Source organism: Chinchilla lanigera, unplaced genomic scaffold (assembly GCF_000276665.1).
Source record: "Chinchilla lanigera isolate Chin_1 unplaced genomic scaffold, ChiLan1.0 scaffold00010, whole genome shotgun sequence".
Classification (NCBI taxonomy): domain Eukaryota; kingdom Metazoa; phylum Chordata; class Mammalia; order Rodentia; family Chinchillidae; genus Chinchilla; species Chinchilla lanigera.
In genome coordinates this window covers 25392445-25405222 of record NW_004955411.1, presented here as the reverse complement: position 1 = coordinate 25405222, position 12778 = coordinate 25392445, and the positions used below count along the sequence as shown (strand labels likewise).

At 39.4% G+C, this 12778-nt stretch overlaps 1 protein-coding gene across 1 annotated transcript; it reads right to left on the bottom strand.

Annotated features, from left to right (window-relative positions):
- Positions 1-1985: 1985 nt before the first annotated feature.
- Tstd3 (thiosulfate sulfurtransferase (rhodanese)-like domain containing 3) lies at positions 1986-12774 on the bottom strand (the record flags this gene model as incomplete). Its single annotated transcript, XM_005377810.2, is given in 4 exon segments — positions 1986-3063; positions 3643-3802; positions 3894-4064; positions 12748-12774. Coding segments are annotated over 4 exon segments (431 nt in total), but the record flags the coding sequence as incomplete, so codon positions are not given.
- Positions 12775-12778: the final 4 nt, after the last annotated feature.

Here is a 12778-nt window from a genome sequence, read left to right as displayed (position 1 = left end):
AGCTATATCCCCAGCTCATTTTCAATAATCTTTACATGAGCTATGTCTAATCTGCCATTTACTTTTGTGTGTGTGTGTGTGTGTGTCTTTTTTGACACAGGGTCTTGCTATGCAGTTCAGGCTGGCCTTGAGCTCACTTCGTAGCCCAGGCTGGTCTCGAACTCACAATGATCCTCCTGCCTCAGCCTCCCGAGTGCTGGAATTACAGGTGTGTGCCACCACACCCGGCTTCTGCCATTTACTATTGCAACGGCAAGCAGAAGCACCAAAACAACATCTAGGATTTGGAGGCAAATTTATTTTACATTGAAGGGCACTGGTTGGGATCATTCCCAAAATAGCAGGCCTCGAAGGCCCATGGAGGGAGGTTGTTGTGAGGTTGCAAGGGAGGTGGGGTGCAGAGGTGGAGTGGTAGAATGTGATACTGGAATTAAGAGTGTGATGCTGGAATTATAGGTGCCCCACCTTGTGTGCAGGTGTCACCACCCAAAGGGTGAGTAGCATGGATGGACTATAAAAGGACCAAAAGAAGGCTGGCTGCTGCTGTGGCTTCTGCTGCCTCCTGCCTTCTGCCTGCCCTGCAATGCCATGGACTGTTTCGCCTTTGCCAGGCCCCTCTGCCATCCATCCCAGCCTGCCTTGGATTCAGCTGATTATGGACTGAAATCCCTACAAACTGAGCGGAAATAACCATTCCCCCTTTAATTTGGGGCATTGGGTATTTTGTCTCAGCAATGAGAAAAGTAACTAAAAGAATCTCTATTGTGTCTTTTTTTCCGTTATTTATCAATCCTGAAATCCTATTAATTTACTGTTGTGCCTAGTAAAAAAAAAATTTTTTTTGTCTCTTTGAGACAGGATCTCGTTATGCAGTTCAGGCTGACCTTGAGCTCACTTTGTAGCCCAGACTGGCCTCGAGCTCACCACGATCCTCCTGCCTCAGCCTCCCGAGTGTTAGGATTACAGGAGTGCGCCACCATGCCCAGCTACCTAGTAAATTTTGATATAATTATAATTCTGAATATTGTCTGTGAAAAATTATAAGGATAATTTGTGGCTTTGGCTAGGTAGGCTCTAAACTTTGCTCCACAGGCCAAATCTAACCTACCACCTTTGTGTATGTGTGTGGGGGGTCTGGTTTTACAATAATCCAAAGAATAGTATTTGGCAACACATGAAACTTGAAAATTAAAACCGAAGTGTCTATAAGACGTTTTGTTGGAATATTGTCACAACTGTTCATGTATTATCTGTCTGCTTTTGTTGTGCTACACTAGTAGATTTGAGTAGGTGTAACGGAAACCCAGTGACCACAAGCCTACTTATTTATATTGTGTTTTGTTTTTTGAGACAGTGTCTCTATTCAGTCCAGGCTGGCCTCGAACTCTCAGTGATCCTCTATCCTCCTCCTTCAGTCTCCCAAGTGCTGAGATTACAGGCATACACCACCATGCCTAGCCAAGCCTGGTTATCTATAAACTATTGACAATCCCTGCTCTAGCTAGCAAAATATAATTTTCACCAGTAATTTTCTTGTAGGCCCATAGGGTATCAAGAAAATCACATTAATTCTTTTAGGATTTAGTGGATTCAAAGCTTTACATTTTTGTGAGGGCAGGTCAATTTCTGGCTCATGTCCACTTAGTGCTTTAAACTAAAAATCCTACTTCTTGCTGGGCCCAGTACTTCAGTGTTTGTTCATCCTATACAACTTTCCTTCTTAGATCGTAGCTCCTCAAATGCTTGGGGTTTCAATACTTAATTCCTTTAAACAGACTACGTGTGTGTATTCCCCAGCTTTTCGAGTTCTGATAGTGAGCTCGATGTGCAATAAACTACACAGACATTGTTAGAAGTTTAAGGTGATCCTATCTCCACATTCACCCCTGGCTTTCCATCTCATAAAGAACAAGTTAAGTCCTTAGAGTTTGTTGCTGGGCCTGCATGACCTGAATGTTACATGAATGAGAGTAAAAACAAATGAGTCTGATAAAGCACTGGTTTATTTTGCTACTAGTGCACTAGCACAAAGGTGTAGGATTTAACATTCCAAAGAAATATACCCAACTAGTAAGAGTCACTTACATGTAGACACTGTTTCTATTTTCATTATTTTTAGATTGAGGTATCCTTAGAGACAAGCATATGGTGGTGGTGGTGGGGTGTTTGTGTATGGTGCCAGGGAGTGAACCCCAGGCTCTGTGCATGCTTAGCACATGCTCTACCACTGAGCTATATTCCTAGCCCCCCAAAATTCTTAAGTACATCAAGAAAAATGTCATGTGTTTGTGTTTACTTCAATGAGTTTTGAAAACAGATACCTATGTACCAATACCTAAGCTGAGATACAGAACATTTCTATCACTCTAGAAAATTCCCTCCTTGCCTCGTCCAGTTAATCTACCACAGAAGTAACCACTGTTCTGATTTCTAACCCCATGTTAGTCATACTAATTTTAGTTTTTAAATTGCAAATTTTATCACTGCTATTCTGGTCACAACAATGCCATGCGTCTTTGGATGATATTAATGTATTTTCTTTGTTCAAATCTGGATCCCAGATCCTTGATTTTTTTTTCAAGGTCAAATCTACTTGCTGATCTACTGTCAAGTTCATTGCCTCTTTGATGAATAGAACCTATATTAACCCAAATGGACACACATGATTAAATAGCACAAGTAACCTAGTCTTTTAGAATATTACTGAACTGTGCTAAACTATTTAAAAAATTAACTCCTAGAATCCAAATGCATATTTCCAGAACAAGTCACATCCATTATTTCAACCCTCAGTAGCCTTTGAAAATGATCAGCTGGGGAAGGGGGAGAGCATTATTCTCAATTTACAGAGGAGAAAAAGATTGAACAAGCAGGTGGCTTATATAGAATCCCCTTACCATTAACCACTGGTGTCAGGACTAGATTTCCCTTATGTTCATTCCACTGTCCTAGGCTGCATGTCCACAAAGAGCCAACTTGTATTCCAAAATTTAATTTCCTTGTTTCTTCTCTGAAAATTCATAGGTGACCCATTCCTTCCATCCTCCAGCATAGTGTTTAGCACTGAAAATACATACCAAATAGTTAGTGTTACTAACATTTTCTCTTGTTTTGTAACAGAAAGTTGTTAGGAATTTTTTTTTCTTTTTTGGGACAGGGTCTCACTATGCAGTTCAGGCTGGCCTTGAACTCACTTATGTGGCCCAGGCTGGCCTCGAACTCACAACAATCCTCCTACCTCCACCTCCCAACTGCTGGGATTACAGGCATGCACCACCATGCTCAGCAGTTGATAGGGACTTTAGAGATAGTGCAATTACTCACCATATTATTTAGATTCTAAGCCTATTTAATAGATTGTGATGCTTTTAAGTAAGATGAAAAGTTATACGCTCTGAAGTGTCATTATCCTGCCTTTATTAATGGTAACTATAATGCTGTAGTGGTGGTGGTGGGGGTGTTTGGGTATGGTGCTGGGGAGTGAACCCCAGGCTGTGTGCATGCTTAGCACATGCTCTACCACTGAGCTGTATTCCTAGCCCCCCAAAATTCTTAAGTACATCAAGAAAAATGTCATTAAATGAATATATGTGAAACACTTCAGTACACCATCTTCAATCCATTTTTTCTTCATCTACACACCTGTTAAAGCCCAGAGATCTTGCTGTGTCTAGAGCCTCCTTGCTTCTTACTCCTGCTAAACAAGAAAACACTAGACTGTCTGATTTGGAAGGCTTTACTTCGTGGTACTTCTCTTCGAAGTCTCTTGAGTCCATCTGTAGGGCTTCCGTTACTTCATGCACTGAAATGGAATGTCAAGAATTTTAATTAGATTTTGGTTACAGTAAGTTATTGAATATATTTTCATTCAGTTTGAGATATATGTTACTTACATGGTATATTGATAGATCCAGGGATCTTTCCATATTCAAGAATTTCCCATTTCTCTCTAACATCAATTAACATAATATTTTTGGAACTCAACAGGTTTTTAAGTTCTTCGTAAGTGACATCCTTAGAAACAGTACAAAAATTATAGCAGCTTCCCTTTATTGACCTCAAATCTATGAGAGAGAAAAAAAACAATTTCCAGCTAGGAATAGTGGTACATACCTGAAATACCAGCACTCTGACAGCCTGAGGCTGAGAATCACAAATTCAAGCCCAGCCTAGACAATTTAGTGAGGCCCTGTCTCAAAATAACCAATACAAGGGGCTGGGGATGTAGCTGCTCAGCATGAATGCACTGGATTCAGTCCTCAGTAACACACACCCGGAATGATAATAGTAAAACAGTTGTACTCCTCATCCTCTAGGGAATCCTCATCCTCTAGGGAGCAGAGAGGGCTTGGAGAACGAAGTAATAGCCAGTCATGATTACATGATGAAGCTGCCATAAGAAGCCCCTCAGTTACAAAGTTCTGGAAGCTTCTGGGTTGGTTAACACATTCACGTGCTGGGAGAACGGTGCGCCCCAATGCCACAGGGACAGAGGCTACTGTGCTCAGGACCCCTCCAGATGCTGCTTCACCTGGCTAGCCACCTGTGTCCTTCACCATTCCTTTTAATCACTGAACAGTTTATCCTGTGTGTCACTCGGGCAGTGCATTTCTGACTATCACTTGGGCAGTGCCACTTAAGCAAGAGTCATTTCCACCAGTCAATTCTTATATTGAATAAATTTCATAAAAATATCATTTTTATATTTCCTGTTATATTTTCTTATAAAAATAACAAACAATAAGCAATTTTTGGTCATTATTTAAGTAATTGAACTGGTATGTGGTTAAAATAAACTGATAAAGGTGTTTCCTTGAGTTCTGTTAGCCATTCCAGCAAACTACTTAACCTGATTTACAGCCAGTTGGTTAGAACTATGGGAAGCCTGGAGTTTCAACTTGTGTCTGAAGAAGAGACTGTCTTGTGGTATAGTCCTTAAACTGTGATGAATATTCCTCTTAGCACAGTAGTTCAAAGTTAAATTGTAGAACATCCAGTTGGTATCCACAGAGAATTTCTTGGTATACAAAACCCACACCTTTGGAGTCAGAAGTGTTTCTAGAAAGGATGGGGAAATAGTTCTGTGGCAGAGTGCTTGCATAGCATGAATGAGGCCCCACGTTCAATCGTCAGCACTGGGAAAAGAATGTGAATAGAGTACAGAAAAAGAAATCTTCCCACTTATCCCCATATTCTGACTCTAAACAGAAAGATCTAAGCTGTCCTCTTGCTACCATGCTGGATGGCTGACCTGTCCACTCCATATTCTACTCTCTGGAAGCCCTTTATTTAGCCAGAGCTTGTAAATGTACATTAAGCATTTCATAATACTTACAGAAATAATTTGCTAGTTTTATTCTAACCTATTGCAATATTAAGAAATTTTAATTTCATTTCCCCTTTCAAGCAAAGATAATTATACATTAGATGTGGGAAACTCACATTTTAAACTACATTTGTAAGTGCTAAATGGTAATGTTTCTATCTCTGATAAACTGGTAACATAATATAGTATTGGATAACAACTCATAAGAGAAATTTATAGTGTAGACTGATAATAAGGTATATCTGAATAAATACATAAAGGCGGGAGAAAGGGTCCTCTTCCTTTTATCAGAGTCCCACTTGGTAAATGTAGAAGGAATGATGGAAATAAAATCATGAGCAGAGACACTCCAGTAACAATTGTTGCTCTGATAGGTCTAGATTTAATAGGTAAAGCTATGATGAGAAATAGGATACTATTTCTTCATGAGATGTTTATTTATTACAAAGGCAGGAAATTGAGATACCACTTGAACAAGCGATGCAAAAACTTCTTTGGTAATAAGACAAGCTGACAACGTGTAGTTTCCTGACTTCCTGACATGATGCACCAAGAGTGTTATGGCAGATGGTGACAATCACTCACAGAGGCTGAAAATGGATACAAGCAAGCTTTATTGCCAGCAGACGACAATCCACTGTAGCCAGTGAAGAGTGCCAAACCCCAGAGAACTTTGTACTGAATTTTTATACATTTGTAAGTAACCATGGTAACCACATTACTTCACTTCCAAATTTTACAAGAATGTCACACAGTTAACATTTTCCAGGGGTTCATTAGTCAAGCAGGATGCAGTTAACATTTTTAGCTAACCCCAAAATTTGTTCTGTTTGTTCCTTTAATTAATGACTTGTTTTTCCTCTGTGAGTTTTATGGTTAACTAAAATGGGAGGGGTGAGGAGTGAGTTAATCTAGAGTTTAAGTGACTTCTAAAATGGAGTTGAGAATCAAAATGGAATCACATTGGCCATGTCAAGAGGAACACATGACTCCTTGACAAAAATGCATGCCCTAATCAGAATTTAGTAAGAAAATCTCAGAACAAATCCAATGTACAAAATAAAGCTGGGTGTGGTGGCACATGCTCATATAGGAAACAGAGGTAGGAAGACTGGAGCAAGTTTAAGGCCAGCCTGGGCTGCATAGCAGGACCTTGTCTCAAAATACCAAAAGAAAACAAAAACAATAGAAAATAACTAGTACTCTTAAATATCAACATCATGAAAGATAAATAGTGGAACTGTTAGGCTACAGGAGACTAAGAAGACATGGTAATTTAATGAATGTAGAATCCTAGATTCGATCTGAGGCTACAGAAAGAACTATTAATGTAAAAACTGGTGAAACTTAATTATGAAGGATTTAATAGTATTATGTAATTAATCACTTCCTGATCACAATGATTGTATTAAATACAATGTTTACATTAATAGAAACTGAGTAAGAATAAAGGGAACTGTTTTACATTTGTAACTTTTCTAGAGGTCTAAAATTATTTAAACAAAGAAAAGTAAAAGATTTTGAAAGAAACCAAAGAAGTTGTTAATATTCATATTTTACAACAAAAAGACTACTGTAAAAAGGTAAACAACGATATTTCATGGCTGGGAATGGAAAATAATGCCTCAAATTGTCTAAAGTATTACATATAAGGTGGAATTGATTTAAATACTGTATAACTGACAAAGGAAAAGGCTTAAAAGTCTGAGTTCAGAACGAGACCCACAATGTTCAATCTGTAGTAACAAAAGAGTGGGGCAGGAGAGGAAGGAAAGAGAGAGAAAGAAAGGAAAAAAGCTTCCGCCCAACTACCAGAAGAGGAAACAGAGGTATGGAGTGTCACACAGATAAATAACTTGCCGCAGATGTGGTGGCTGAAAAGCAGCAAAGCCAGGATTTGGACCCAAACAGTCCAGCTTCAGAATCTGCTCTGAACTCTAATGTAATCTATAGGCTTCAATCGGTATATGCGACAAAGTGCTTATCAACCGCAAGCCTAACTTGAGAAAAAACCTCTATCTATTCTTCATATGGTTTGGATAGAGAGGAGTCCTTGCCAAGTTCAGAACTTTCTCCCACAGATGGCCAGGCAAATCAAAAGCTCAAAAAAGAAATGGAGGCTGATCTCCTGCCTGTTTCAATACTGAAAATACTGACAGGACCTTTGACAAAGTTATACAAATGGATGCGGCCTTATTTGAGATGACAAGGATAGTTCAGAAGAGTGTTCCCAAGACAGTTCAGAGAACAGTTACATCACAGTCCCAAAACGAGTATAACAGAGTCGCCCGGGAAGTCACCGTGGATAACATCAAGCTTCCTAGTTCAGAAGGTGGGAAAGGTAAGATGGAAGTTTTGGATAGTCCAGAAACTAAGAACAGGGAAAAGTGAAATAAATGATGTAAAAAATAACAGGTGACACGCACCTGCTAATTCTGTGAAAAGGAATCCAGTTCTGGGTGTTTTACATTTCTAGTACTTGTAGTTCTCTTACATATTAAAAAAGAAAACTTTAGACAAATCTAACAGTTTGAGGAAAGAACAACTCACGAATCAGGCAGCACTCTAAATGGAAAGGGGTTCAGAGAGTTCTGCTGGGTAGGAAGGACAGCATGTTTTTATAGCTGAACACAAAAAGTACAGAAAGAATTGGGTTAGTTATGGTGAGATCTTTGCCTTGTTTCAACATGGCCTGATCCACTGGGCACCTGGGACTGGCTGAAGCACAGCTGTTGGTGTTTGGCTGAAATCCAGATATTGGTCACAAAAAACACCCCTATTTGACTGTTAAAGATTTTTTATTAGTCAAGTAATGCACTATGATTATACTTCTTTAAGTTTTGCATTGTAGGGTGACTCTAGTTAACATAGGTATTTCAAAATACTAAAAGAGTTTGAACAGTTCGCTACAAAGGAATGATAATGTTTGAAGTGGTATGTTATTACCCTAAATTGATCATTACACAATGTTTGCAGGTATCAAACAAGACATTCTACCCCATAAATGTATATAATTACATGTCAATTTAACTAAATAGAAAGGAAAAATACACTCTTAAATCAGTTTGGTTTTGTATTGTGCTATGCTGTAGTAACTGACAGTACCAGAGACAACCTCAGGAGAATGACCTTGTGTTATTTATCTTTTTTTTTTTTTTTTTTTTGGTTTTTTTCCGGTACCGAGAATCAAACTTACAACCTTGGGCTTGCCAGGCAGGCTCTGTGCCGCTGAGCTAAATCCCCAGCCCTTGTGTTATTTATCTTAATATATTAGATATATGATGTTTCTCAGAGAAACCAAAGCTGGCTTTTAAAGACCTGACATGTAAACCATTTTAGCATCTTCCAAAGGAAGACTGATCTTTCTTCTTGTGATAAAGAGATTTAGTGTTTTGAAAAAGAAAGAGAAGGAGGAGGAAGAAGAGGGGGAAGGAGAAAGTGGAGGAAAAAAAGGAGATCCACAGCATATCAAATATGAGAATTCTGTGCCTGTGAAAAGTAATATTAATAAGGAAATTAATAAGGAAAAGACTTTATTTGACAAATAAGGTAGAGAAGCTATTTAGGAGAAAACTTTAAGTAGGTAAAATTACCTAATTCCTTATGCTTAAATTCCAAATTTGAATCTGAAAGCTAACATCTTAAAAGTACTAATAGTGCTTTTAATAGTGCATAAGTGGATAATTTAAACCTTGGAAAAGGAGGCCATGCTACGTGACACAAAAAGTAAAAACCATAAAGGCTTGCCCTTACAAAATGCTAAATTTATACACAGAAAATGTATAACAATTTGAAGGCAGCTGGCAGTCAGAAAAAAATATTTGTAACCGAGAAAAGATAAAAAACTAGTACTAATAGGAAGAGTTCACACAAATAACCAGGAAAAGAACAAAAATCCCAACAGAAAAAGTGAAAATCTATGAACAGGGTATTGATATGAGAAATGCAAATGACCAATGAAATGATAAAAGTTTCCCAATTTCATAACGAATTAAGAAAATACAGGAGTTCAACAAAACCTTGTATCAGGTTTGTAAAAGTTAAAAATACGGGTAATATCGAATATTAGTGAGGGGATGAAGAGATGGCTACTCTCAGATAGAAGTTTATAATTTTAAACTTTGGAAGAGACAGTTAGTAGCAACATTTTAAGTATGCATATCTTTATTGCCTCATTATTTTACTTTTAGAACTCTATTCTATAGGAATACTGGTATGAAAGAACCAGATGAAAATATGTATAAATATGTTCTTTAGCAGCACTCTTATAAGATTAAAAGAAAAACTACAAATATGCTAGAAATCCACCAGTAAAGGAATAGTTACAAGCGGTAAATTTATACAATGGAATTGTCCAAAGTACAGTTTAAATGGGACGAAAAACTAGTTGGAAAACTATAAACCTAACATTTTTCAGTTCACAATGCCCTTAATGTTTTAATAATTTATTTGCAGTAGTCATAGGCCAAGAAAAACACCTAACAGTTCCATTTATTAGGTCCAATAATTAAGAAAATCCAAAAGCAAATTATAAAAAAAAGTATCTGTAAAAACCAGACACTTTGTATTTTCATTTGTCATTCTCATTGATAACGAAGTGATGGAAACATGGGCGTATAGTTACAACAGTTTAAAGATACAGGCTTCTATCAACTCCACTCCTAAGTATATACTAAGCAGAGTTGAAAACAGTAACCAGAAGGTGGAGATAAAACAAGCGTTCATCAAGAACAGCAAATGTGGTACTTAGATACAATGAAATACTCAGCCACTAAAGCAGGAATGAAGTTCAAGACACGGGCTACAACATGGACAAAACTTGAAGACATTACCCTAAATAAGATAGACATAAAAAGGACAAATATTAAATGATTCATTTATATGAAATACCTAGGGCAGATGAATTCAGGGGCAGGTTAGAGGTTTCCAGGAGTTGCAGGGAGGAAGGGTAGGGAGTTAAAGCATAATGGCTGTGGAGTTTCTGTATGAGGTGATGAAAAATTTTGGAAGTAGAAAGTGGTGACAGTTGCACAACATTGATCTTTTTTTTGAGACAGGATCTCCCTATGCAGTTCAGGCTGGCCTTGAGCTCACTTTGTAGCTCAGGCTGGCCTTGAACCTGCAACAACCCTCCTGCCTCAGCCTCATGAGTGCTGGGATTACAGGCGTGAACCACCACACCCGGCAACATTGAGAGTGTAATTAATGCCACTGCATTCAACACTAAAAAATGGTTAAAATAGCAAATTTTACATTATGTATATTTTAAACAGAATAAATGTAAAAGTAAAAATAGACGTTTTCTTACCTCTTTTAGATTTTAAAAATTTGGTTCATTTTTGTCTGCAAAATTAGTTTTTGAAACACCTGGAATCCAACTATTTTAGAGGGAGCAGGCTATTTCTCATTGTTAGTAACTGGAAAACTGCAGTGATACTACAGTGAAACAGGATATCACTTAAACTCACTTCTGGCATGCAGCCATCAGAAAACATAATCATAACAAGTAACTTGTGAAACTAAATCACAGATAGTTCTATTTCTCTTGTAAAATCGTCAAGCTGATATTTCACTGTCTATAATTCAGCAGTACTTGGGAGGTGGGGGGGATAATCAATGAAGACTGGATTTCCTGCTTTTCTGCTCAGTGAGAAAAAGCCTGAACCAATCACATTCCCTTGATGAGTCTCAGCACCAGCAAACCTCTCATGGTATGCGTCTCTCCATATATTCCAATGGAGACATATCCTCACCTTATACATCAATGACTTGATCTGCTACACAACCAGAGTAACGCTGCTCTATTCCTACACAGAGGAGAAACTGGCTACTTGGAATTTGCTGAGAGACAATGTGTGGTTTTCTTAAGGAATCTTTTAGAGTAATGCTGACTGAACCAGGTTATTACCTTGTTAAGCCTAACCTTAGAATACTCTGTAATTTTGTTGTTTTCACAGCGGTAAATCTAACTTTACCTGGCTACTGCCTACAACATACATTACAGGATGCAGCTCAGACTCTTTAATTAGTCCTAAAGTGCCCTTCAGTGAGTTACTGTCCGGTTTAAACAAGTTAATGTATGTACAGTACAATCAACAATTACCTATTTCTATTTTCCTTTAGGATTTACACACACTGATCCTTCTGCAGAGAATATTTCTCCCTGGTCTCTACAGGGAGAATACGTTTTTCTCTTTTAAGATCCAGTTGAACATTAGTTGTCGCCTCTGCTTCAACAATTCTGCCTCTAGCTATTCAAGTAAAACACCCATTCATATACACAATGATAATGACTGAAGAACTGTTTATAGTAGTAAAAACCTAGAAACCCAGACGTTCATCAGTACGTGAGAGGTTAAATAAACTCTAGTCTACCCGTACTATGGAATAAACGTGGAGTCAAAAAAACTTGTGAACACCTGAGACAAAATGACAGAAAAGTATCCACACACAGGTCACTTTTACGTGTACAGTCGCTCTGTATGGTGTGCACTTACTCATAGCAGTGTTCGAAAAAATATGTGCCAAATTATATCTCTGCAGAGGAGAGTGGGATGAGAAGACATATAAAGGGGGACTTATGTTCTGCTTATTTATTTTAATGAAAATATGAAATATTCATAGTATCAATGTTCGTGTAATACTCGCATAACTTCTAAAATGAAAAAGGCACAGTTTTCTAGCACTTTCTCCAGCTCAGGCAGTCTGCTTTCTTCCTGTTGCAGCCCCGCTCTCTTGGCTGTGTACCGTGCCTATCTGCTTGTGTTGTCTCTCTCTTTAATTGATTCTAAAATGCCCAGAACTAGTTCTCTGTCTCTCCAGAAACCGGAGAAGTTCTGGGCTTCAGGGCCTGTGTCCCTAGCAGGAGGCCGGGCAGATTAATGCCCAGTACATGACTGTGAACGAAGGTAAAGGGAAACAACAGTTTGGATAGAAAGATCATCGCAAAGTACAGCGAACGTTAAGGAGGAAGGGGCGGCAGGTGAAGCCGGGGCGCCGGCTGCGCCCGCAGATGTAATGTGCGGCGGAACCGGCAGAAGCCCGGGGGCAGGCGGCGCCCAGCCGCGGGCTCGGCCCTGCGCGTCCACCTTCGCGGCTCGCTTCTGCTTCCGCATCGGTACAACTCATCGTGCTAACGTCGTGGTTCTCTCTCGGCGGGGGACCAGAGCCACCTGCTAGGCCCGGATGGTGGTTCTCCTCCCCGGCCGCCAGGCCCCCGCAGCACCTCGAGCCCGCACACCGCGCTCCCTGCACCCCGCAACTCCGGCGCCGCCAGCCGGGGTCTGAAGGAACAGGAAGGGACCCAGACGCCGAGGGTAATGGGCTCCACCTTCACCTTTCACCCGGACCTGGGAAGCGAGGGGCCCCAGCAATGCCACCTCCCTGGAATTCGCGAGCAGGCGCGGTACCCTTTTCCCCACCGCAAAGGGCGGTTTCCAGAGACCCCAACAA